The 27,489-nt window shown below is 38.3% G+C and overlaps 3 protein-coding genes and 1 non-coding gene across 5 annotated transcripts in view; 3 read left to right on the forward strand and 1 right to left on the reverse strand.

Annotated features, from left to right (window-relative positions):
* On the forward strand, positions 1–9,644 carry LOC144646795 (ras-related protein Rab-35-like). 2 transcript variants are annotated; one of them, XM_078506485.1, is made up of 6 exons: positions 1–158; positions 2,221–2,271; positions 2,507–2,630; positions 4,095–4,219; positions 4,293–4,417; positions 8,914–9,644. In XM_078506485.1, the coding sequence occupies exons 1-6, from the start codon at positions 104–106 to the stop codon at positions 9,040–9,042; spliced, it is 609 nt and encodes a 202-aa protein (XP_078362611.1). In that variant the 5' UTR covers positions 1–103; the 3' UTR covers positions 9,043–9,644. The 2 variants fall into 2 exon arrangements, with proteins under 2 accessions (XP_078362611.1, XP_078362610.1); XM_078506484.1 differs by lacking the exon at positions 8,914–9,644 and adding an exon at positions 5,646–6,400.
* Positions 5,027–27,489, forward strand: part of LOC144646765 (uncharacterized) — a 25,873-nt gene continuing 3,410 nt past the window's right edge. Inside the window, exon 1 of the mRNA XM_078506452.1 lies at positions 5,027–5,195. The gene's annotated coding sequence lies outside the window, so the exon portion shown is untranslated. The remainder of the gene's footprint in view (positions 5,196–27,489) is intronic.
* Positions 10,267–26,826, reverse strand: LOC144646725 (uncharacterized). The gene is made up of 12 exons (XM_078506407.1): positions 26,581–26,826; positions 22,852–25,904; positions 22,209–22,382; positions 20,585–20,839; positions 19,927–20,160; positions 17,566–17,730; positions 13,881–14,078; positions 13,074–13,160; positions 12,822–12,893; positions 11,836–12,009; positions 11,325–11,498; positions 10,267–10,774 (listed from the first exon to the last, which is right to left on the reverse strand). Exons 1-12 carry the CDS (start codon positions 26,583–26,585, stop codon positions 10,581–10,583), a joined length of 4,785 nt encoding a protein of 1,594 aa, XP_078362533.1. The 5' UTR covers positions 26,586–26,826; the 3' UTR covers positions 10,267–10,580.
* Positions 18,120–18,206, forward strand: Trnastop-uca (transfer RNA opal suppressor (anticodon UCA)). Its single transcript has one exon. It is a non-coding gene; the product is annotated as a tRNA-Sec (tRNA).

Genomic DNA, 27,489 nt, shown 5'->3' on the forward strand with positions numbered 1-27,489 from the left:
AAACTTCTTGTGGACTTCTCACATAAGCTTACTTCCTGTGCTGGCAAAGGGAAAATATTGTTCTATTTAGGTTTTTATAGTTATTTTAAATGAGTATTGTGATATGGCTGCAAGGGATTACGATCATTTATTCAAGCTCCTAATCATTGGGGATAGTGGTGAGTGCTAGTTTCTTTGCGACCTCAAGTTGAACCGGTAAAATTTGACATCACTGCGTCGAAAATTGAGGGTGTTGTGAAAACTCATTGGGCACCCAAACAAACTATTCCATTATCAAATCCTACAGCAATATCTTGGTTTTCTTGTACACGCATAATTCGCTTCCCTGCGGCATGGCCACCGCGAAAGCGGGTCCCGATCGATCGATAAGACCATTGTAAACAAACTGGTCAACGCTTCATTTGTGATTGTTTTGTAACACGAATGATCATGTAGTTTTACGTTTTCTGATAAATTGTGAATAAGTTAAAATTTGATCGGTTTTTAGTAACAACTAGCTCCATCTTAGCCATATTGGGATCATTAATTGCCCAGTAATATGCGTATAGATTATATACCATAATGGCAGTAAAATATTTTAAGAGTAAACATTCTGACTTGAGAAACGTTTGTTCCGAGGTTTCTCGCAACGTAAGTTTGATCTTTATATTGTAAGCCAATATGAAATAAGTTATGTTTTTGCACTATAGATAGAGAAAACTAAACTACGGATCCTGGCAGTTACTAAGAATGTCCAGAAAACAAAATATAAGGCATTAGGAGGACAATATCAGTCCAACTGAGTTATGTGTGACAACACTGATATAATGTACAAACAACAGTGTGAATTAATTTAAGGGAAAGACATCTTTCAGATCTTCGTAGCTCTATAGGACATGCTATGACCAGGAACACTGGAACAGCATGTACTAAAACCTGAAACAACAAAACCAAACGAACAAAACAAAACCGCCAGTTTCGGCAAACCATATTACTATTCAGGCTAACCAGAGTGCTATTTAGGCAAGTGCCATTTAAGGTGATTCCCTAGTATTGCATTGCCCATCCTTACTGCGCAGAATTTTATGCGTAGTTAGCGTGCGCACACAAACAAAATGGCCGCTTTTTTCTATGCGGCTTGGTTTGCGAGAGAAATAAATCATTGTTTTCTTGTAAACGAGTACAGTGACCTATCATTTTTTTCCCTTGATTTGAGAGTAGCGATCAAATTCTTTCTATAAAATGAATACACATCAATTCCTATGGCACGATAATACACCGAAAACGTGTACTTTGCCAGTAATAATTTCAAAGGAATTATTAAGGAATTATGTGGTATATACAAGGTCTTCCTGCTCCTAAACGAATACGGTGACATACGGTTACGTAACAGCTTGTGGAGTTGCAATAACTTATCTGATTCTTCTGCAAATGCTCAATGACTGAACTATGAAGCCATTATTGTGGGTTGAAATTATACCCGGAATATGTGATTACTGCTTGACGTTAGTTAACCAACATGCAGTCAGCTTACTCAGTAGAATTCAAGGTTCCTGGACATCTTTTCAATGCTTTATTTTGTTCAGACATATTACATCTGTATGGTTGCCTGTCACAGTCATCAATAGTCATTTTTAATTAGTACTGATCACTACATGGACGACATGTCCGCACAAATTTAAATAACCTAGTTGATATAATAGCTTCAGGCTAAATTTTTTTACCCTTCTAACACTTGGAGAGATTCTGTCCGAAGGCCATGCATCCCAACCCCACCGATTATCTACCAAACTCTACTGAGTGCCCCTCTTGATGGGTACTTTCACTTGTTTTTTTTTTTTAAACTAGGTCTCAAAGAGCTTTAGTTACTTTATACAGTCACCTTTGTCACTATCAGCAAATGTGTGTTTAGCCTGTTCCAGGCTCTCGGTAGTTCGTTCTCCCACAACTACCGAGAGCCTGGAACAGGCTAATGTGTGCTGGTCAAGCACCACAAATTATTTGTAAAGAATGTAAATGTAATTTATTTACCCACATGACACGGAAGAGCTCAGGAGCTCGTTAAGATGTGTACATGCATACAAAGTCAAATTGGAATTTGGAGTATTGGTTTTTGTGGAGGGAGGAATTATTGTACTCCTAGTTATAACATAACAAATTGGAAGCTACACTGGGGCGAGTGATGTGTTTAAAATGTGTGTGCATCATTCTCTAACTTGGGTATTAATATTCACTTTCTAGGTGTTGGAAAGAGCAGTTTGCTTCTCAGGTTTGCAGATAATATGTTTTCAGGTAAATTGAGATTACCCTAATTGTTTTTTTTTGTTTGTTTGTTTGTTCTCATCATTAAAATGGGAATTTGTGCTCACAAATACTGATGTGTGTTGTCATTAGTACTTGTAAATTATGAAAGCATTGCACAATGCTATACCTTGCTAATGTCAGACTGAAGTTCGATAATATCTGTTCATATCTTTGCACCAATTTTTATTGTTTTACTTTACTTTTGGAAACAATTCAATTATAGGATCCTACATTACAACAATTGGTGTGGATTTTAAAATAAGAAAGATCAATGTGGATGGCGAGATGGTGAAATTACAGATTTGGGATACAGCTGGACAAGAAAGATTTCGTACCATAACATCAACGTATGTACCACACTTTGGCTTGTTACATTTTACTCTCAAACTGATAGTAGCATCAAAAGGATAGAAAATTCATTATCACAGTATTCATTCCTAGAATAACATCTAAAAATTACTAGGTTATGATTTTTAGACTGGGAAAGACCAGGGCCGTAGGCAGGATCTTGCATGGGTGGGTGTGAGCACCAAATTTTAAAATCAAGTTTTTTTTTTTTTTTTTTTTCAAATGTGAAATTTATTTATAGAATAATAACTCCACATTTAAGTCCACATTTCCCGCATTCTGAGAGTCATTTTAACCCTCACTCCCCAATAAGGCGGACCTTTGTGGCCCATGGGAGGGTGCGGACACACCCTTCGCACACCCACTGCCTACAGTTTTGGGAAAGGCCATGAACATTTTTTTGAACAGTTTGGCATGTCATGTCAAAAACTGTCATTAAACATGATTATGATATTATTAAGCAGCATTTTACTCATTCCTCTTAGTATCTTTAAGCTTGCTTGGGTGACTGAGTTGGTGATTACTAATTTCAAATTCTATATAGATAAAACAGTATTAACATTGAGCCATAAAAACTTACTGGCAGTACCGTAAAAACCCGCAGATAAGTCGCACCTTTTTGCCAAAAATTTTCGCTCGAAAGCAGGGGTGCGGCTTATCTGCGGGAACATTGGGAAAAGGTGCCGTTAATTTTCATGAACTGATGCTAATTTATGGAAAAATATCACATAAAACTACAAGAGAGTACCGTTCATTGCTTTTGCAAGTTTGACAGCTCCTATACTGTTTGCAGTGTCGACAATGGCCTATAACTTTAACAGTAATATTGATACTTTACGAGCGAGAAATTATTATGTTATTTTTTCACTCAAAATAAAAAGAGGGACTGCTTGTAGCTGAGTAGGAGTATTGCTAGATCCCCTGACTGAGATGCTAGCCCATCACAGGTAACCCCCCCAACCAGAACTTTGCCCTTGCAGTTTAATGGTACCCAGTTGTACTCCTGAGGAAAAAACCACTGTGAGAGTATCGTGTATTGCCCAAGAAGACAGCACTAAGACCTTGTTGAGGGTTCAAGCCCAGACTTCTCAATCCAGTGTCCATCTCAGTAACCATCAAGCACTGTACTGGTCTGCACTTGTAAAATGTCTTGACTGTGCTGTAGATTAGGTGGCCTGGGTTTGAGACCTGGCCAGGGTCACTACATTGTGTTCATGGCCAAGACACTGAAGAAACTGTACTCTCATGGTTCCTCTCTCCACCCACATGTATAAATAGGCGCTGGCAAATTTAATGCAGGGAGTGGGGGAGATCTGTAATGGATTTGCATCCCTTTTGGGTGGAGGGGGGGGGGGGGAGAAAGGAGAAGTACCACTATTCACTTAGTTTGAAAGAAACTGGGATCGCTACCTTATCTACCTGAAGTAATAATTCATTCTTAAGTTATGTATCTGTTCTTTCAGGTATTACAGAGGAACACATGGAGTTATTGTAGTATATGATGTGACAAGTGCTGACACATTTGTTAATGTGAAAAGATGGCTACACGAAATTGATCAAAATTGTGATGACGTAGTGAGAGTTTTGGGTGAGTACCTGTCAATTTAATTGATGTTAAAGAAAATTTTTGTTTTAAAAAAATTCACTTTGTCTCCCAACAGTTGGTAACAAAGATGATAATCCAGAGAGAAAAGTTGTTGAAAAAGACGATGCAGCGAAATTTGCGGAACAAATGGGGATACAAGTGTTTGAAACAAGTGCAAAAGACAATAAAAATGTAGAAGAGGTATGTGTTATTAATTGGATGTATGCATAGCCTCTTCTTTGGATCGTGAAAATGCAAGAGACTTACCTGATATTTCTCTGGGAAATGAGACGCTCGTCACAGGGTTATTATTTTAGTAATATACAACATAACAGTTGGGGAATAGGGGTGGCACAGTGGTGATAGCGCTCGCCTCCCACCAATGTGGCCCAGGTTCGTTTCCTGGACTCGGTGTCATATATGGGTTGAGTTTGTTGTTGGTTTTCCTCCTTGCTCTGAGCGTTTTTCTGCAGGTTCTCCAGTTTTCCTCCCTCCACAAAAACCAACACTACTAAATTCAAATTCGAACTGGAATCAGTGGGATCAAGAAGAGCCACTATGCGGAAGATGCCACTGTAAAATCCCATAAATTACATTGTAATTCAACCACTATGAGATGTAAAAAGTAGTCAAGTGAAACGCTTGACATCTGAAAAGTTTGATTTGATTAACTGGTTTGTTCATTAATGTAGAGTAAAGCATACTTGTTTAACATCTTTAGTGACAGTGGTTTCTGTTTCATCACTAAACACTTTCTTTTTTTAAGCATTTGTCAAAATTTAAAAACTCAATGTTCAGTCAATTATTAGTCGGTCAGTCTGTCGGTCAAGATTAATTTTCCAATTTAGCCCTAACATGACTAAATTGTAATGTAGCTTATTTTTCTTAACCTTTTAACCCCTAAGAGTGCCAAATGGCACATAATGTCATCACTTGGTCAATATTTGTCCAGTTGACTTGAAATTTTGGCACAAAAATTGTCTTGGCAAGATCTACAATTTGAAAGCATAAAATTGTACCTGACCCTATTTGTGACTTGACTGACCACTCCTATAACTTTTATAACTTTTTTGCCTGATACATTTTGTGGTATGCAACATAACTGAAATTAACCACTACACTGTGAGCTGCACAATAAGATATAGTTTAGGGGTATGCCTAAAATTTACGGAGATAAACAACTTTTTGAATATTTTTATTTTCAATGTTTTAACTCGTTTCTTTTAAAACTGTAACATTCTTTTTATTTGCTGAAGTATTTTATGCAATTAACTGATCAACAACTTTCAAATGGTGTCTTATACATAGACATCTGGTTTATACTTTTTAATTTACGAAAAAAGGCCATTTGCTTAAAAGGGTAAAGGGTTAAACCTGTAAATTTTTTTGTTGTACTGATTGTTTAATTTTTGTTGTTGTTGTTGTCCAGGTATTCAATGCAATAACACGCATGGTTTTACGGCAAAAGAAAGAACAACAAGCAAAGGCCAATGAACAATCAGGAGTTATAAAAGTCAAAAAGGACAGAAAGAAATCTGGGAAGAGAAAATTCTGCTGATATATAAATAAGTCAGATTTTAGAACTCTATCAATTATACAGTCTATCAACTGTGTTAAAATATGGACACTTATTTACCCCTCGGGCGAAATAACGAAGATCGACTTCTAGGCTTGTTGTACTTGTTGTCAACGTACACCATCAAAAACGACCTACAGTGTAAAAATACAATTCTTTGCCTTTCTTTCTTTGTATAACTTTCATGAGTTCGAGTTTAAAGTTCAAGTTTCAAGACCAGTTTTAAAGAAAAGTGTTAATAATTGACTGTTATTTTATCCCCTTAAATTTTTTAACACGATATTTAAACTCTTATATAATGTAAAGTATAAATATAAATTTATAGTTACTTACTGTGTTACTTTTACATGTGCCTACAAGTGAAAGGTACATGTAACCATTCCTGGGCTAAGCGGACTACAAATCAGGCCACAAATCGACTCTTAAAACAATCTCAAATTCGAACTCATGAAAATGACTATCCTTCCATTCTTTGTGTACAAAATCCTTCATTTGGAACTTTTTGTTAAAATTTATAGTTATTATTATTTTTAAAAAATTGCAAGTGTATTGCCATTTGTGTGGAATGGGCGAAAAATAAATGAATGTGTAGACGTGTATATACTGTATACATGCTTTTTAGTGCAGAATGCACTATTGTGATGGTTTGGTGGGGCTGTCGTCCGCTAAACCCCTAAAGCGCTACAGTGTAAACTTTTAATCACCAATTAATTAATTAATATCAATTAATTAATTATTCCTTGTGGAGGGGGTGGGGGTGGGGAGCACCTGACCGTACCCCTAGGTAAAACCTGGAGCACATCTACGTTACTTTCATATGAAGATCTCAAACGTATATATTTGTTTCAGAAAACCCTTTGCTCTCCTTGTGGTACTACTCAACGTAATTTACACCAAACGCATGCGCAGATTAGTCTACGTTGTTTTCTGGAACTATCATGAACATCGCTTGTATTGCGTGTTTGCGGTAGGCTTCCTGCAGACTTCTTGGCGCCAAGTAAAAACCGCAAATTAATTAAATTAGATTTTGAGACTTTCACAGCGCTTTCGTAATTAGGTATGCAAAAACTTGCACCGGGATTTTCGGCGTGAACACCTGATAACCAGGAAACAAATATCCTAGCTGTACTGCGTTTTAAAAAACCTGTCGAAAAATATGTTTTTTGATTAGATTTGTTTCTTTAGTTTTTGAGAATCGTCTTTCGTGCATTCTGAACCGTAACTTAATTAAATTAAACAAATGTCATCGATGCCGCCGTAAAAAAAAACAAAAAACAAAAGTTTCATGTTAATCGCATTTTCAAGGAAGACAAAAGTATTTTGTTACAAACGAACAAAAGTGTCGTGTTACGTTTGCAAAGATAAGCGTAAGGAACACCTGGGAAAGAATACAAGTAGCCTGTGAACAGTTTTTCCGAAAGTAAAATAAAGCAAATAAACACGAACATATATAAAACATCATACTTTCAATTGTTCCATATTGCATTCTGCACTTACCAAATCATCGAGATTTTTCTCTAATTCTTTCTAAGAGTGTAAGCAATCTGTCTTTTTTAAATCTGCAATCGAAGGAAAGCGTGATTACCAGCCGAGCCTTGTCCTTAGCGAGCTACTTGTTACTTCAGATCTTCTCGAATCTTCTCTTGGATTGCGTGACAAAAGTCACAGCCTCGTTACACTTCTGCTAACTTGTTATAAGCATGCACCTGTTCTTACTCGACTCATCATCTTTAGAAGCCCATTACTATGTTGAAATATCAATTTTGTAACAGAACAACTTCCGTTCTAATGAGCAATACAGTAAAAACCCGCCTGTAAGAACCTAGGGATTTAAGAACCTTCTGGCAGAAATTTGCTTTTTTAATACCCCAAAATATAAGAACCTGTTTAGCCAAACAAATTCCAACAGGTTCTTATATGTGGGGTTTAACTATTTAATTTATATATTAATTAATACCAAAAACCAAAAGGTGATGTTATATACAGTACTATATCATTGATCAATTAATGTCGTTGGACTTTTGGCAACATGGGTACATTAGTAAATATTTATAATGAAGAACAGACCATTTCTGATAATCAACAACAATGTCTACTCTGTAGAAATTAAGAACCTAATTAAGAACCTACTTAGCCTAAACTGTCAGTAAGTACCCCATAATACAAGAACCTGTTTTGCCAAACTCTGAAAAAAGTAGGTTCTTACACGCGGGTTTTTACTGTATTTCAGCTTGTATTCAGCTCCCTTTTGCGGGACTTCCCACAGGATCCCGTGGACGCGTTTTCGTTCCTAGTCTTTCTCGTTGACCTGACTTTCGTTCGTTCATAGTCTTTCCAGGAGGCTTGCTTCACGCACTAGATAATGCCAGACAGTAGATAACTCTTATCTATCTAGCTGTTGAGTAAATAAATGGCGTATCTCTTGAGTTGGGCTGGCAAGTAACGTTGATCTTTTAAAAGAGGGTCTCAATGGAGTTAACCGTTAGCCGTAAAACGGCCAAAAATTTTACCGTTAGGTGTAAAAATTGCAAAAATTTAACCGTTAACCGTAAAATATGTTAACAGTAAAAAATCGGTCAATTATTATAAATAAACCAAATTAGTTCACTTCATCTTCCCAGAAAGGCCCTGAGACCTAAAATGTGTTTTTTAATAATGGAAATTAATTTTTAACTTTTAAAACAAAGAAAATTAAGTTTTAACTTCTGTTAATCGTTATGGAAATAAATTAATCGTTAGCCGTAAAAAAGCCAAAATTTTAACCGTTAACCGTAAAAGCCACCACCCCATTGAGACCCTCTTAAAAGAGCCAGCGATTTTTGTTTTGACGTCACAGATGTTGCTAAGCAACAACACGTCCGTCCCTTTAGGCGGATAGCTGACGCACATGAAAACAATTAGAACAGTGGAAGTTTATTATTTATTTTTCACATTTTTCATACACTGCACTTCAATAATGCACTTCACTGCATGAATGATCCCACATACGCCTGCATTGCAAACTAGTTCCAGTCCAATACCAAGAATACGAAAATGGTCTATTGTAATGTAGTTTATTTTTCTTAAACCTGTTAAACTTTTGTTGTACTGATTGCTTAATGTTTTGTTTTTTGTTGTCCAGGTATTCAATGCGATAACACGCATGGTTCTAAGGCAAAAGAAAGAACAACAAGCAAAGGCCAATGAACAATCAGGAGTAATAAAAGTCAAAAAGGACAAAAAGAAATCTGGAAGGAAAAAATGCTGCTGATATATAAATAAGTCAGATTTTAGAACTCTATCAATAATACAGTCTCTGAACTGTGGTAAAATATGGACACTTATTTACCCCTCGGGCGAAATAACGAACATTTACTTCTTGGTCTTGTTGTACTTGTTGTCCACGTACGCCATCAAACTGAAAAGCGACCTACAGTGAAAACTGCAATTCTTTGCCTTTCTTTCCGTGTATAACTTTTATGAGTTCGAGTTTAAAGTTCAAGTTTCAAGACCAGTTTTGAAGAAAAGTGTTAATAATTAACTGTTATTTTATCCCTTGAATTTTTTAACAGGATATTTAAACTCTTATGTAGTGTAAAGTATAAATATATAGTGTTACTCTTACATGTGCCTACAAGTGAAAGGTAACCGTTCCTGGGCTAACCAGACTACAAATCAGGCCAAAAATGGTTAATCGACTCTTAAAACAAACTCAAATTCGAACTCATGAAAATGACTATTTTTCCTTTCTTTGTGTACAAAATCCTTCATTTGGAACTTTTTGTTAAATTTATAGTTATTATTAAAAAATATTGCAAGTGTATTGCCATTTGTGTGGAATGGGCGAAAAATAAATGAATGTGTAGACGTGTATATACTGTATACATGCTTTTTATCTGATTCTTTCTAAGAGTGTAAGCAATCTGTCTTTTTTAAATCTGCAAGCGTAGGAAAGCGTGATTACCAGCCGAGCCTTGTCCTTAGCGAGCTACTTGTTACTTCAGATCTTCTCGAATCTTCCCTTGGATTGCGTGACAATAGTCACAGCCTCATTACACTTCTGCTAACTTGTTATATTAGCATGCACCTGTTCTTACTCGACTCATCTCCTTTAGAAGCCTATTACTATGTTCAAATATCAATTTTGTAACAGAACAACTTCCGTTATAATAAATAATTTTTCAAGTCTCATTTGTACTTGCGGGACTCCCCGCAGGTGCCCGAGGAGGCGCTTTCGTTCCTAGGCCCGTTTGTTCCTAGTCTTTCTCGTTGATCTCCCTTTCGTTCTGTTCTAGTCTTGCCTCGGCAGCAGAGGAGGCCTAGCTGTTGAGTAAACAAATGAGTCGGGCTGGCAAGTAACGCCAATCTTAACGAAGAGCCGGCGATTATTTCTTTTAGGTCAGTGATGTTGCTAGGCAACACTGACGTCCCTTTTGGCGGCAAGCTGACGCACATGAAAACAATCAGAACAGTGGAATGGAAGTATACATTTCTTTATTAATTTTTCAGATTTTTATACTGCACTTCAATCATTCGCTTCACTGCATGAATGATCTATTGATTATAATCAGCTTGTCTTAGATAATGATGATAGTGATGGTGACGATGAATTGATATTATTGTAGCTCTGATTTTAGCTAAACAATGGAACTTTATTTGCTGGGTGCGTTCTCGACTTGATGTGAAGACGTTGTCCCGTGTGTAAGTCGATGAAGATGTAGACTGCAGCGACTTTTGTTTTGTTAGGGTCATGTTCCACCTGAGGTATATACCGGAATTGAAGTAGAAGCATTTACATGTGTAAGCGTGTCACTGAAAATTGTTCACATTGCAAGGGAACAAGTTGCACAGTTGTGTCTGTTTGTCAGAGCCTAGAATAGTGCAGTCTTTGCCACCAATCTCTGGAGCAGGGTTATTACAGAAGCGGGTTCTTTCTTGAATCCCTCCGCCACAGTCTGCGTCACAAGGTAACCATGGTGACCACATGCTATATCCTCCATCAACTGGCGAAACAAACAGAGTGATAACAGTGATAAGCAGTGCCATTTAATTTAATTTAAAAGTAATAAGCGTTTACAATTAAGAATTTGGCTGGAACTGACCAGTTGTCTTGATATTAGGAGTTCTTTATAATTTAGGGATTGAAAGAACAGTGTTAACTTATGCTGATTCATTCGTGTAACCCATTTTATGGTAATGATCACGTGATTTCATTGCGCAGTCAAGTAACTGACAGTTAGTCGATGCGCGGGAAATACTTGTCTTGTAATCGAGTCATTTGACTGATAAACTTGTCTTCTTGTGTCATATGGCTTAATAGGTGAGCAACTACGACGATTGCTAATGTCCCTGGATGGGGTGTTTTTTTGATTGCAGGCTACCCCCCCCCCCCCCCCCATCCCACCCCTCGACATTTTGCAGGTTACCCACAATAATTCCTCGGTAGCCACTTATAGAGAGGCAGCGTGAGAAGTGTCTTGTCCAAGATCGTCTGGCCAACGCTCAGACCTGGACCTTATGCTAGATAACAAAAGAAGCCATTGTTTTCAATACCTGGACAGCTCCTTGTACTGCAGGCTCTAGTTTCAACAGGGCGTCCAAAACAAGGCTTTCCGCCGTTCATAGGTGCTGGATTTGTACAAGTTCGCATGCGCCGCTGAAAGCCCCCGCTGCCACACGTTTTTGAACAAGGACCAAACGCGCTCCATGGACTATATCCTCCATCAACTGTGGAGACCAAAAGAATTCAGGAAATCGTGTTAGCATTAACACAATCCACGCACATCTGACGGCAAAAAAACTTGTGGAAATTTTAAATTAACCAAAGAGGTCAGCACTGTAAAGTAATATGAATTGAATAATGCATGAAAGTGAAATGAAGTTGAGGTTTATTACTTGCTATCGTTTTACAAGCTTAAGGCTTGCTCAAGTTAGAAGCCGACTGAAACGTTTCTGCAGACTCTATGCAATGTTGGATATTTATCGATTCATGCCGCACCGCAATTATTTGGCTTTTTGTTTCATTTCTTTAATCGACTCCTGATATAACTATACAAGACCGTACCTGGGCAGCCATGGCGATTGCAGCGTCTAACTTGAATGGCTGGACCCAATGAATGGCACATCTTTCCGCCCCCAGAAGGAATGGGCTTGTTACAAATTCTAGTGCGCACCTGTGCACCTCCACCGCACGATCTGTCACAGGAACCCCACGCTGACCAGTCACTATACCCCCCGTCTGGGGTGAAGAAAAAAAAGATCATTAGCAGTGTCTAGACCCCTATTGCTGGTTTTCACTGTCACGTCAGCAACGCTCATGTCACGCGCTGCTTAAAAAAAATCCAAAACTATTGAGTCAAAAAAATCAAGAATATTACAGGTTGTAGAAAATTGCTACATAGTCAACGTGTCCAATTCTCAGGTCTGTACGGTATTCCGTACTTGAGTTATCTGTTAAAATGTTTTAAACAAATTTAGAGAGCTCAGTATGGAATCGCCATGCTGGAGTCCGTTCGAAGTCCGTGAGAAGGGCTCCTAGATGGCCCCCGAAAATCAATGAAAAGGCGTTTAGTTCACCTTCATAAACACGTTAGTATTTACATAAACACTTCTCGTAAACCTCAACTGTTTAGATTATTAAAAATAACAGGATGAGGCATTTTCTTTAAACATACGTGACTGCCTTCAGGCGGGCATTTTGATGTTTTGTGGCGGGAAAATCCGAAATTCAAAATGTTATAGCTTAAAGACAGCGGATGCTATCAGGCAGAAAACCTTCAATAACATATATATTAAGGAAGTCTAATAGCCAGTGAAGGATAAAAAGTCAGGGGTATCTCGATTTTGGATTTTAGAATTTTGATGACGTCATGTGAAAACCAAGAATAATAGAAACAGGATGCAACTGACCCCATGCGAAGCAAACATATCGGACGCAACACACATAACTTGCTGTATAATGGCAGCCAATAATACGAGTAAATCAGAAGGCAAGGCCGGAAATTATTCCGGGATCGATCAACGTATGTACTCTTTTAATTTTTTCCTTACCTACAGTTAGTCCTCGAGCGAGTGCAGTTGCTGTACCACCATGTGCACTTGGGAACCGAGGAAAGTGAAATCCTAAATTGGTAAAAGTAAGATTAGAAATTTAATATTAATATTAGAAATTGTTTTTGGAGGTAATTGTTTAATCTCTTAAATCACGTTAAGACGTAAATGCCATGCAAGGTTAGTGGTCTTTGAGAAATCTTGGCTTATTTGGTGATGTAGTTGGAGATTTCCGTAAACTTTTTCAATTACCTGAATAACGTGCTGCTGGATTTAAGGCAAACAGTCTGACTTGTGGTCCAGAAAAACCGCTTGGTCTCTGTAGCAGCTGAGTATATGCTGTAATGTATAAAACATATAGAACGCTAACGTTATAGGAATGAAACAACTAAGGTAGAAAAATACAAAAACTATGACTCAAGCAAAAAAACAGCAAACATTTAACCCGCGCCATCGTTTATAACTTTTTATTAAAAACTAGCCATGGTATATTGCCTTTCCTGATTTTTGATTGGTTTACAGCCCATGGTTATAGCTCATTTTCCATGAACCAAAAAAAAATTTGTGTGTACGGCAGCAAAAAAAGCGTGGAGAAAAAATTTTTTTTTTTTGTTTTTTAATAAAAAAAAAAAACCCCCCTTATAAAAAAATTTTTTTTTCTAACAAAAAAAAAGTTATGCTTCGAGTGTTTTTTTTTTATTATTCGTCTATCACCATATTGCTTGGCCCCGGCTTAATGAAGCATTATTTTATGCACGTTTGAGGATGCTTTTGAAATGGAAGCCAAATTATAACGTCAACTTTAGATCTGTTTTCATCGCTGTTGCTCTTACTTATATTTTGATTTGAATGAGTTGTACGGAGTTGTATCTTATAATTGGCTAATCTAGTAATTAACTGATAAGTCTATCAGTCACTTAATCAGCCCGACGGACGGACGGACGGTTAGACGAACTAACAGGCCCCGGACTGTAGAAAACAGTCAGCTAAGCAGTTAGGTCGGTCGTGAAATAAATTCCGGTACCGGTCAGTCGAGATCAGGATAGACTTTTTCTTTACCTGGGCACACTCGATCGAAACATGACTGGTGTTGAATTGAAAGTCCGTTGCACAATCCGCCAGTAGGGAAGAGCCTGGGATTGATACAGGAGCGCCTGCGAACCCGAAATCCAACACCACACGTCTTGGAGCATGCGCTCCACATACTCCAGGCTGTAAACAAGTGATTGCTCACACCACTTCCCCTGGGTACTAGTCCTGAGTAAAAGATTCAAACACCACAGTGAACTCCAGTATCAGCTCGGAAGAGCATGCGCGCCCCTGAGCCCTGTCATCCACTGAGTCTGATACGGAGGCAGGAGTCCATTACAGAGAGCATGGGCGCAAATCCAAAGACGGCGGAAGGATATTATCTTTTGCCTCCCTTGTACTGTGCTGATGTATTTAAAGCCGAGTAACATGGTTAATATTTTCTAGCAACTTGTCGTGCAACAATGTTGCAAGTTGAGTAGCATTATTGCACGTATTACCACCAAAAAATGTTGCAGATTAGTACTTACGTCAACATATTGCGCTAGATAGACACCAGTTTAACTTTGTGCAGCATGTTGCCGCAACTTTGAGCACGGGTGGTAACAATACGCGCAATAACGCTGTTTTTCAACATGCAAATGAAAATTTTTATACGACAATTTGCAAGAAAATTTTGCCTGTATTTACTTCGCCTTCACTTGGATTAACGTTAAGAGGAATTTTGCAGGGTTAGGGTTAGTCTGCTTTTGCAACTTTTACAAAGCCACATCAATGACTCTGTAAACCTGATAAATAGTTAATTATATAAATTTGTCGTGTTGGCGATTATTTACTAACTGTTTGGGTAATAAGCAGAGGTTTTTCGTGTATAAGTTTGTCAACCAAACGCTTATTCCAGAACTCTGTCTGAACTCGAACCGTTCCTCTGCAGTATTTGTGGTAGTTTCGATTTCAGGTGAATGCTTTGATTCGGGCATAGTACACTGTCCCGGGATAGGACCTCTCCATTGACAGATCTCCGGGCTATGTGAAGTGTACCGGGTTTTGAGGGTTGGAAGCTTAAAGCGACGTTTAGAAAGATAAGAGGGTCTGAATGGGGTTTAGTGTTTAGTGTTATTTGCCATAATTTTTAGTGTTTGCTGTTACATTGGCCAATTTATTTATATTTACTTTCATCGGAGAAAATACTGTTAGGTGTTTGGAGGTTTTTTCGTGAAAAATTTTAGCATTGTAAATTCTTAGCTGCTCTTCAAAAATCGGATAAAATCAATTATGAACTAAGAGAAAATGTTGGGATTTCTCCTCGGAAATCTTCGGCAGTCTTCGGGAATATTCGGTAGTCTTCGGAAATCTTCCGAACTGATCGGAAAACTTCGGAAAATGGCCGAAAGCTTCTTCATATACTAAAATAAAAAAATAATAATATAATATTGGCTTATTTGGAGCCGTTTTTGTTTCTTTTTGGAGAAAATTTACTGTTACAGTGAATTTTTTTACTGTTAGTGTTAAAATGCCTAAAATTTTACTGTTTCATGTTACAGAGCCAAAAAATTAAGTGTTTAGTGTTATCGAGGTACCCCCATTCAGACCCTCAGATAAGGCCAGAAGAAGAGAAGAGAAACTATTGTTACCACTCCAGCATTACTTAGATAGATGTTCAGAAAACACCAAAACGGTTCCATACGTGGAAGAAAAAATAGCTTTATTGAGAAACAAGTTTAACTGACTTCATATTTTATTTTATCGACTGAAGTTTTAGTAATTAGTAATTAATAAATACAAGGTTGCAATATATTAAAGCAGATTCTGAAATAAGGGGACGATTCCTCCAAGAATCCACCAGAATCTACTGCATTAACTTTGTCACTGATCAGGAGTGGTAACTTAGAAGGAAATTAAAAAAGGAATGGCTTTGTTTGTGGCCTGAGATAGTGGCTCGACATATAGCTACAAGAGAGAAGAGCCAGAAAAGCAAAAAAGATAGCAAGGAAAAGGTTCTGTCCCAGCAACATTTTCTACCTCGTATTACAAACGTGTTTCATGCAGTAAAGATTGTTGGCGGATTCTCGTAGTCCGTCCATGTTTTCTACATAAATTTACTCAATCTGGAACAAGCACTGTCAACAACAGCAAAAACAGACGGCAAGCTATAATAATAGAATCGAGCAAAGAAATTCCAAAAACAGCACTCGTTCTCTTATCATAGAGGGTACAAGAAAAAAAAAACTTCCTGTAAAAATAGAATACTCTACATTTGCAGTTTCTTTGGGAATGCAGATGGCACTAAATAGTATAGAATAAGCTAAACTTGAATCATTAAGCGACGACGCGCCTGATGAGCATAAAAATACTTGTTACAACTAAACAATAACTTAGTAACAAAATATTAAGATGAAGTAAAACGCGATGTTAAAAGTGTTAGGGGCAAAAAACTGTTACATATTTAATTGTATGTTACATTTTTTCAGCATTTTCACTAAATTACTAAAATGCCTGTAAATTAATGGAAAGGTTTGTTACAAGAAAAGTCAAATTATTGCTTTTTAAACAACTGAACTGAAGCCATTGCTAAACTCTTAAAAAGTTTCATTTCGCTAGGTTTTGTCGTCTTTACATGAAAAAAATCTTGCCGACATTTCTTCGTTTGTTGGAAAAATTTCAAGGAATATTATCTAGCTATCTAGCTTTAAAAACACTGGCAACACTCTCTTATTCTACCATATAGCTGCGAATACGTCCTTTCATGTTTTATTTTTCCTAAATTCTTCTTTACCAACTTTACCGGGTTTGTGACGTATATGATCTCGTGACAAAATGTCGGTAAGTAAGCCTTTTTCTTTTAACTCTCCTTCAGTTACAACTTTATCTTCAACTGAATAGAGTTCGCCTCCTTTCACAAGAGGGGGACGGGGGTAAAATCGAAAAGCGGCGTCATTAGCTAATTTGGAAGATACAGGCCTGAAAAGCGATCCTGGAATTATCTTTGGTACTGAGCTTGCTTGGGACACTCGGGGTCTAAGATATGCTGAGTACGGGTTAGGTAATGCTTGCCCTCTTTCAATGTTACCGAAATTATGAGAGATACCATCGTTAAAAAATTTGCTGCCTCTTAGATAGCCATTTACTAGGGATGAGGAAGTTGTAACTGTCGTTTGGTTCTCGTATGAACCCCTGCTATTTGCTAAGCCGCCGGAAGCTTGTAAAAGAGGCATAAATTTGTTTCTCACTGTACCTGTTTCAACTGGGTGGAAGGTTAAACTATGTACATGTGTTTTTCGAGAAGAAGGCGACATTGGATTTGTCAGAACTCTATTTTGTGTAAAAGGTTTGGAATAAAACGCAGCGTTTTCCTCCTTTTCATTTTTATACAGAACATTGGATTTCGCAAAAGGAAAAAGCTTGTTATGAAGGAAATAAGAGTTGTAGCGAGGTGTCACCAATCTAACTCCGCTACCTTTGTACGACTTTAAAATCGGGACGTTTTTAACAGTTGAAAGAGGTACTGATCCTTGTATTAACACAGGGAACATTTTCTTATTTTCTATTTGTCTTGAAAAATGTTTCTCCTTTTGTCCTTTCGTCATCAGTTTAAGTCTATTATTACCGCTCAGAATCCATTTTGGCGCAGCAGGGAATGTAGCGACTCGTGAAGTTAAACTAGGAGCTAATGTTAACGTTGGACGGTTAATAGATTGCGACATCGCACCCTTACCTGTAAATTGATTATAATATGGTTGATTTGCTATATAACTTTGCACTGGATTGACTTGAAAGGTAGCTTGATTGACAGCTTGGTTGATTGGTGCTATCAATTGACTGGTTTCTTGAGTAACAGCGGGGCGGGATGGGCTGACTTTTTCTGTGTCACCGATTTCTCCTGAAAACAACCAGGAACAAAACATGAAAAAAATAAAATAAAAAAATAAGAAGATGACGACCTTAAATTCAATTATTCGCATAATTTAGCTCTTCCTTTAATATTCCTTCATGCACAAAAATTGATTGTTGTATTACGCATGCGTAAATAAGATGATTTAAACGGAGGGAAATTATTGCTAAGAAAAGCAACATTTTATTGAATTATATGCTTCATATTAACAGAAAACAAACGAAATTTTAAATAGACATTTCATAGCAACACAGCAAATAAGTTACAATAGGAAAAAATTATCTTCTGTTTTTAATCGGTGCATGTATACGCACCACAAGTGTGAAAGCGTACAGTGTGAAAGTAATATATATCGATCGATGAACATTATATCAATTGCGCGGATGACCCTCACTGGTGTGGGGTGCAGGCTTCAAACCTGTAGCCGATTAGCATCGGAGCGGTTCGATTCCGCCTTCTGCGCGTATCTTTTCTTTTTTTTAAGCTCAAAATAGTATCTTTATTTTTTTGTCATCAAATCCTTCTCTGAAATAATTCCGATCAAAGAATCTTATTATGCCGGATTCAAATCTTTAAATTGTACTGATACCCCAAAGGAAACGTCAGTTTTTCTTGATAATATTCCAATCTTAAATTTTCCTTATTCATATATTTGATATTGTTCATTCTGCTTTAGACTCTGCCGACCGCTTATACAAATTGTGCGGATCACAACATGTTCTCGCGGCTTAATGAAAATACAGCAATATGCAATTGAAATTTATAAAATTAAAGCCGAGCCTCAATTTTTAACGGTTTTCGTAAATGAGATTTATTACGTAATTTAGGAAGTCTATAAGAATTTTTTAGCAGGTTCAACATTGCGCCAAACAGTGTTTAAAGACAAACTGTGTTATAAGGAAAAGGGGAGGTCAAGGGTGATATGCACGTGTTTTATAGGGAGGATTTCTGTTTACATCTATTGTTTTTTGTTATTTAAATGTACAACAAGTTAAACAAAAGAGCTCTTTGTTTCACCAGTCAATACTTCTCTGGTTGGCACATTAATAACAATATGTGACGTCACCGATATCTTCGCTATAGTAACATTGACCAGTTTTTCCTGTAATTACTATAACGGTGATTATGGTAATTCATGTAATTATGATAACTGTAGATTTTTCTTTCAAGCGAGGTGATTATGCAAAATACATAAAAGGGCAATCGAATATCACCGCAATCGAAAAGGCTATCTTCTGTCAAATCGGGTCGAGAAAAATAGATTATCCTTGATCCTTGGACTTTGTTTTTAAATACCAAACGTCACGCTATTCCTAGTTATTGTTAGTGCTGACAAAATATTAGTTTTTTTGTTTCAGTCCGGAAGAAAACATGTGGCTTCTCACCCGTTGTAATTGAGTTCACGCAACAGAGGGCTCTCTCCCCGCAGAGACCGGCGGGGGGAAAAGGGAGAGGAACGGGGAGAGGGAAAAGAAGCGCGCGGAGCCGGAGAGAACGAAACGAAAGCGCGCGGGGCACACTTCGCCTCCCCCACGAAAGAGGCCGGGAGGAGAGAGCAACAGAGGGAACATCCGGCTACTACAACAGGGTATAATTTCTCGTGTGTTTGCCTTACACATAATGAGTCGAATCAAGGGTCAAATCCGCATTTTACTGAACAGGTGTAGTGCCTACTTTATTATATGGATATTATGGAAATTCATGTTTTAATGTTACCAGAATCAAAAAAGAGAGGACAGGAAATCGATCATGTCGACAGAAGTCAGAAAATCGAAATTTTAGTTTAGACTGCAATTTCGAACAAGCTGTTTCGTTTATGGGAGTTGAGAAAAATTATCACCATGACAGAACATTCGCCAAAAAGGTCAAAATGATTTATATACAAGGCTAAAAAGGCTTTAAAAATATTATAAATAAACTATAAATATTATATTGTTATAGTTTTTTAGCCTTGAAAATAAATCAACTATCGGCATAATTTCGCTTTTAGTGATACTCTTTAATTTCTTTATTTTTCAGGTTTTCATTACCTTGCATGTTTTCTGTTTGTTAGATTCTTTCCGTTACAATGAAAAGGAAATTTGAAACATTTGTTTTTTTTTGAAACATTTGTTTTTAAAACAAATGTTTCAAAAAAACAAATGTTTCAAATTTCCTTTTCATTGTAAAAGACATGTAATTTACCTGTGGGTGCCCCACACAACGTTTCCACATCGTTAGCCGACAGGTATCTCTCCCAGAAAGAAATGTCACCGCTGTCAAACTTGGTACAGTGAAAGTGAGGACTGTAATTTGGCCTGCCAATCATCAGAAGTGTGTTAGTGTCTGTTACGTGACAGCCATGTGAGTGACAGCCAATGCAATGCTCGCTTCCTTTGGTGTGCGCCTTCAACTCACAGTTAACATACATCTTCATTCCTGTTAAAAATGAAAGATCGACAATGGATTAGTAATTTTTTAATTATAAGACAAAAGCTCAAGTTGTAAAACCATAAAAATTCAACCTTGGAGGCAGTGTGGCCGAGTAGTTTAGCCGCAGTTTAGAAGATTCCGGGTTCGAGCCCCCACCCTCCAACTATCTGGATTTGTTCTCAGTCGTTCCGATTTCAAATCCTCGGTCACGCTTTGTTTATAGGCAACTGACCTAGGCCTAAAGCTAAGTGTATAATCACTCTAAACAACGTTTAATTTTTTACACTTAGAAATTTCATTACCGCAGTACAATATGATAAAAGAATTACGATCATAATTATGATGTTTCCTCAAGTCATTTTAACATTTTCCGTTTTTTTTTTTGTTTTTTTTTTTTTTTTGTTTTTTGTGTTCGTGGGATGTTATTTACCTTCGCTTTTCTTCCATGTTACAAGAACGTCCTGCCATCGTTGGACCGTAAGAGGAATTTGTAAACAAAACTCTTGATTTGCAATTGCTAAATCAGCCCTCAGATTTCCGTGAATCGTGTACAGAGTAAAGCCTTTGGAGTTGAAAGTAGAGGCTCCCGAATCTACGATGTACTTCATGTCGTTGTACTTTAAAGCATCCTTGTCCAGTCGAAAGGTCATTTCAAATGATAGCCCATCGTCACAGACATCGGGATCTGAAATTATATCGTTACTATGGATGAAGTAACTTGTTTACCGTAATGATTCAATTTAGCGCCCGGGGCGCTTTTTTTTTTTTGGCCCCTGGGGGGGGGGGTTTTTTGGGGTGGGGGGTTTTTGGGGGGGGGGGTTTTGGGGGGGGGGGTTTTTTTTTTTTTGGGAAAAAAAAAAATTAAAAAAAAAAAAAAAAAAAATAAAAAAAAATTTTTTTTTTTTAATATTTTTTTTTTTTTTTTTTTTGGGGGGGGGGGGGGTGTTTTTTTTTTTGGTGGGTTTTTGTGGGGGTGGGGGGGGTTGTGGGGTGGGGGTTTGGGGGGGGGGGGGGGGGGGGGTGTGGGGGGGGGTTTAAGGGGGGGGGGGGTGTGGGGGGGGGGGGTGGGGGGGGGGGGGGACGCAATACTTGTTTAATGAGAATTTCACAGAAGAGTTACGTAGAAATATCTTGACCTAATTTAGTTAAACAAATCTTCTGGCACTCGATTTATGTACCTAGAAGGCGCAAAATTGTTGATTACTCAAATGCTATACTATTCAAATGAAGCAATTCCGTTACAGCTAGGAGTAGTAGCATTCCTCTCCCCATCACTTATAGTGTTGTTGGGGGTGACACTTAGTTGGCCATCATGTAACGATCATGTTTATTGGAATAGAAAGATATAAATGCAATTAGAAGGTACTCTTGAGTGTTTTTTCCCTTATAGTTGGCGAGGGGCAAAGTCCGCGTGCTCTAGAGTTGGTGAAACCGTGAGCGGGCATTATTTTCTTAGATAACGACCGAGCATTATGAAACTCAATTTTCTCGGCTCGAATTGATTTTTTGAGGTTGTGATGTAAAATTAAGCGTAACTAAGCGCACATTCCGAGAACGACTATAAATACCGACAAAATGTAACTATACTTTTCTACATTTGAAATGCAAATCTATTAGCATACACAGATACTTCTATTAGTATGAGCGACGAAGAGAGCCACAGAGAGCGAGCGCGAGTTTCACGCTCGGTGTTTTTTAGATATTTCAGTTTAGAAATAGCGCTAAAAGGCCATATATTAAATATATTTAATAATCGGTCAGTGGGTTATTAACAGGCAATTAGACGGCTCGCTCTCGGTTTCTACCGGCTTTTGATAGTTGGCTCGGGGCGAAAGAAACCTCGAGCTTGCGGTCTAATTGTTAAATAGTAGGCACCTGTGTAGCCAATCAGATTGCGTGATTACCAATAATAGGTCAGTGTGGTTATGCTAAAAATGCATAAAAGTATGTTAAGTGTTGTGTATTGCAGCATTTCAGGTTTAATTGGTTAGGGACACACTGGGTGATTTCTTTGCCAGAATAATAAAAATAACAGCTATCATTTCTGAACATACCGCTAAGACATCCTCCAGAGAAATCTCCAGCGCCTAACCATGAATTATGACCGTTGAGATGAAGTCCTCCCCGTATAGCTTTCATCTCTCCGTGCGTTCTTATAGCTGGCCCCGGGCTTCCAGGTATCCGATCTTTGATGAGTTTGTTTAGAGACCAGTGATAAGTCGGCCTTACTATAAAAAAAGGAAAACAGCAAAAAAGAAAGTTTATCCCAAAACAGCGTAGGATCTAAGGAAAATGGCTCAACTACTCGTAGTCTACTTCTTTATGTGCTTCTATTTGTTAAACACACTGTCACGGGGATTTTTCTGCTTTTTCGTAAAAAGTACTAAATTGGCGAAGTGGTCTTGCTCGTACATAAAATGCACCTAGTACATCAAAATGAAGATATAAAGTAAATTGTTGTAGCCATTAATATTTTTAGCTGTTTTTCCGGGCCACAAGGGTAGAACTTGAAAAACTCATGCCAAGTCAAGATCTAAAGTTCCTGATGGCATCACAATAATATTTATAGCTTCAGTACACTGGCGTAGGAATTTTAAACAAAGCTTGACCACTATTAGTAGGTTTCCATATGTCTTTAGGCTATCGAATTTTTGAAGTAAATCTTGTGACAGTGTCTCTTTAAAATTGATAACTTACGTTTCTCAGCATCCTTTGTGTTAAAGCGCACGGCTTTTATTTTACTAATGTTAGCAGCTGATGATACTAAAGCGGATTCCTCTTCCGTGGCATTGTTTAGATGTTTATCCTTATTAGAATGCGTAACACTGGACCTAGGTTTTGTAGGGCTGCTAAGTCTCTTTTCCAGATCTTCGGGTTTGATATGTTCAATTTTCTTTCCTGAGGAAGTTGATAACTTTGATGATTTTGAAATGTGTCCGATTGGTAAGTGCTCCTTTGTGCTTGGCTTTGTATAATAATTGACCAAGTCTTCTACAGCTCCTGGGCCTTGCTTCATTTTGTCGATAAGATCTACAAAGTCGTCGTTTGGAAGGTCAAAACCGACCCCGTCAAAAACGACATGGTGTTGTTTTGAACCTTTCTTCTGGACGGCGTGACTGGGTTGGTCCTGTTCTTCAAAGAACCTCTGAGAAGAAAGTTCAGGAGTGTTTTCATCTGCAGACTTTCCTTCAGAAAGCAATTTTTCAAGGTCGTCATCCGTTGAATCATTTTCTTGCGGTAGCATTTTCAGAGTTCCTTCTCGTAAAGGAACTTTGACGTTAAAATCTGGATTCACTGCCTTTAACCCATGATTCTGTGCGTGAGTAGGTGTTGGTGGATTTGTCGGTGAGTCTGACATGGCTTTTGCTCCATGCTCAGCCTTACCACTGTGATGGTGAAATTTCTGCTGGTCAACTTTGAGTCCTAACTGCTGTGAATTTTCCCCTTGTTTAAACAATCCACCAAGCCTCTGATTCTTATCAATAGAACTCCCTGTGCCAATGATTGTAGCATTAACTTTACCATCTCTTATTAGCACCCCATCTCCAATTTCACCACCCTCTATCACTCCTCCCTCAATGATTCCACCCTTGATTTTACCAGCAAGAACAAGCCCTCCATTCAGCTGACCACCTTCCATGACTCCACCTTTGAGTACACCTCCGTCTATTGTCCCCCCTTTCAGCGTTCCTCCCTCGATGCTACCATTCTTCAGTTGCCCACCCAGCATGGATCCCGCCTTGAGTGTCCCTCCTGATATATCTCCAAACCTGAACTCTCCTCCTTCAATGTTACCACCGTGCAGAATACCGCCTTCCACTTTACCACCTTTCAATATTCCACTTTGTATTTCACCTCCTTTAAGCATACCACCCTGCATATTTCCTCCTCGAAATCGTCCCCCTGTCACTACCCCACCTTTTATATTTCCTCCTTCCACACTCCCCCCTAGTATTCTCCCTCCAAAGACACTCCCGCCTAGCAGTTGTCCTCCTTCAAGTCTGCCATTCACTAAGTGTCCTCCTAACATTTGTCCCTTAGAAATCACGCCACCGTCCATAGTCCCATTTGTTATCCGCCCACCCGTAACCTGGCCTCCTTTAATGACGCCTCCTTCTATCGAGCCGGCTTTGATCTGTCCACCTTGAATCAAACCACCGGAAATTTGACCTCCCGATATTTTGCCTCCCATGATTCGAGTTCCTTTGAAAGGTGGACTCAAGGGTGAAGTGTCCTCTTGTTGCCTTGCAAGATAAGGATTGATCTGCTTTACCGGTTGACGATGAGACATGTGCAAGGCTAAAGAGGAATCTCCCGCACTCTCAGCGGGGCTATTTGGTGAGGATGAGGGTTCACGCAATGGCTTTCCATTGTTGCCAAATGGACCTTGCATCCACGTGTTGGGATTCGCTGGAGGCGGAAAGAATGATGCTACTCCTTCTCCATCTCTTCCAGCCTGTTCATCATCGAACACCTGTGGAATCGTATGATCATCAGCATAACCCATATTGCTTTGCTGCGTTTGTTTCGCTACTTCCACTACCTCGGGACTACCCAGCGATACCAGCTTAGTCACGTTACCTTGACGATGCTTACTGTTGCCGTCCAAGAAAGCTGTGATGTTTTTTTGCTTACCAACATTGTCTTGGTGATTATCGGCGTCAGCTTTAAACTGATTTACAGATTGAGCAGGTTTTCTTCCGTTGCCAAAATGATCAAGCATTCCACGAAAAAAGTTTTCAAAATCCTCCTGAGAGGGTAGACGAAATTTAGAAGAAGATGTCACTTCTGGATTCGTCGACGTAGAACTAAAATCTTCGCCTGATTTGTCCTTCAATTTGTTGAAATGAGACTTAGTTGGACGAACCTTTTTCATTTTTAACGGAGGAGGTTCGTCTCCTCGGTCGATAGCGTCATAGAAATCATCATTACCGCTGTTGTCATCTGTGTTGGACGGAGAGGTGTCATCCCATGCTAACTTTGGGTATGGCGAGGGTTGATTAGGTGTAGGACCGTACACTGAAGCATAATCATTGTTGTTGTTATTATTACTATCACTTGTATTTGGACCGTTTAAAGCATGGAAATAGTCTGAGAGAGTACTATTGTCGATCATGTTAACCTCTTTAATATCCATGCCATCCATATCGAGTCCTCTGCTGTACGATCCTTGAATGTCGTCAAAAGAATCAAGTGCCCTAGCAATGTTTTGGCGTTCGTTGCTGAGCTCTTCTTCAACTTTGGTTCGTTTTCTTGTTGTTGTATATCTGTGGCGAGCGCCCTTGCTTGGTATTCTATGCCATTTTATGGCTCGGATAAAGTTTTGGAGATGTGTTTTAGTGCCAAGATTTTTCCTTTTCGATTTTGTAGGATTAAGGTTATGTGCCTTTACGACAGGAGCCACGTCTCTACTGTCCTGATTATTAAGAGCACCCTCTCTAGTCGAAACGTTTTCCTTTGTCATCTCAGAAACATTCTGTCCATTTGGAAACCGTATCAGACCTTTAAGATGGTGTTTTCTTTTCTTTTTGACTTCAAAATTGTTCACCGCCGTTTGGCCGGCAGAATCTCCCAAATCCTTCGTTGCATCATAAAGCAGTGACACATCTCGATGCTCCTGATATTTCACTGTTTGCACAGAGTTTTTGTCGTCCTTTACTTGTCCGTGTTCGTGTTTGCGTTTGGAAGCCACGGCAAAACATTGTAAATTTAGCAGGATAATAGTGGTACAAATTGCGATCCTCATTTCTCTAAAACAGTAGAAAGAAAATAATTGCAAGATCACGCCAGAGATAATTAATCTTAGAATCACAGACAAATATTGTGCGACACAATCACAATCAAATAACGGTCTGGCTGGGGTAAATGACAAAGGCCAAACATTGTAAATTACTACAAAGAAGTGTATCCTTTGCCATCTCTAATAGATTTCTCAAGGTTGAGGACACATGAACTAAAATAAAAGACCCTAAAAATGTCACCCGTATTTAACACTATTTTAGTGGTACTTAAACAAAGAATCTGAACTCTTTAGTCACGTTTCAATGGCTGTTGTTTTTTGGGTCACTTGATTTCTTGTATGTTCATAATTTTTATAATAAATTGTTTGATTTCAAAACCGACTTATTTTCCAACTTATAAAGTAAATTAATTGAGAATTGCCGAATGCTAGCAGTGGAACAACATAAAAATGTATAAAAAAGAAAATTACGAAAAACCGCGGAAGCCTGATCAGCTAGGAAGCATAGTAAATTTCGCCATACAAGAGTAGTTGGAAGTTAATTACACAATACAACTAAATATCTACTAATTAAGTGTAAGAGAGCCTATTTCTGAAGTCAAATGTTGTGTGATCCAATATGAGTGTTACTGTAAACCAAAAACAAACGACTGTATGGCCAGGGATGTTCCGATCAGCTGTTGTACCTCATCTCTCGAATCGATTCTTCGAAGTAAAAATCATATCCAATGAAACATCCATTATCTCTCACATCTCGTTTCCATTGTCACTGCTTGCTAGTGCTAGCTTTGTATGGCAAGTAAGAATTTCACAAAGATTATCTTTCAAGTCTTGTTAAGGTTGCCCTCCATCATGAGTCGAGTCACTAACAACATCAAAGCCACCCAAGCGTACCGGTTTCGGAAATCATGAAATCACTTTGGAATGTGAATAAATCGATAATGGCTCGGAACTTTTTGCTTTTAAAGCAAACATAAACTGGTGTATCTAACACCGTGTTTATTGTAAGGATAAAAGGAAACAACAAGGCCTGCAGAGAGGGGAGGCATCCTGTTAAATTAACGCTGATATATTTACAGAATTTGATTTTAAGCCTAAACACAAATAGTAAGGAAAGATTGAAACATTTAAAAGGATCTCCCAAAATACTCCATAGCAAATATGATAGAAGTGAGATAAAATGTCAGTTGCTGGAAGCTTGAGAAGTCAACCAAGTCTTCAGACCGAGACTGAATGTAGGAGGACAACAAAACGCTCTGATCACTCATCATATTCTTGGTCAAATTCTTGTATGGTGAGTTTTGAAAAGTCGGAAAATGCTAATGAATTAAACCTTTTTCTTTCCTTCCTCGGACATCTTTAAAGGCCTCAGGTAACCATTTAATCTCGCATATTTAAACTTAAAAGAGAATTTGTTGATCCAGCCGGAAATGCCGTATCCGGCCCCGCACGAGGGAGACTCGGGACGAGCCTGAGAATTTGGGTTGAGAGACGAATACATTGGGATCCTTTCGATTAACAACTAAGTCACGTGACAATATAATCAATATTTTTCAATTCACAGAATAAAGAAATACGCATCAATTTGGCAGGTT

The sequence above is a fragment of the Oculina patagonica genome, chromosome 3 (genome assembly GCF_052425735.1).
Source record: "Oculina patagonica isolate OP01 chromosome 3, crgOcupat, whole genome shotgun sequence".
NCBI classification, from domain to species: Eukaryota; Metazoa; Cnidaria; class Anthozoa; order Scleractinia; family Oculinidae; genus Oculina; species Oculina patagonica.

Excerpts from the sequence above, each read along its gene's own strand:
- LOC144646795 (XM_078506485.1), top strand. The coding sequence starts at position 104 with ATGGCTGCAAGGGATTACGATCATTTATTCAAGCTCCTAATCATTGGG. Across the intron at positions 2,272-2,506 it reads TGCAGATAATATGTTTTCAG|GATCCTACATTACAACAATT; the intron begins GTAAATTGAGAT and ends ATTCAATTATAG. Across the intron at positions 4,418-8,913 it reads ACAATAAAAATGTAGAAGAG|GTATTCAATGCGATAACACG; the intron begins GTATGTGTTATT and ends TTTGTTGTCCAG.
- LOC144646725 (XM_078506407.1), bottom strand. Across the intron at positions 20,840-22,208 it reads CTCTGGAGGATGTCTTAGCG|ATCCCGATGTCTGTGACGAT; the intron begins GTATGTTCAGAA and ends ATATAATTTCAG. Across the intron at positions 11,499-11,835 it reads CAATCGCCATGGCTGCCCAG|TTGATGGAGGATATAGTCCA; the intron begins GTACGGTCTTGT and ends TGGTCTCCACAG.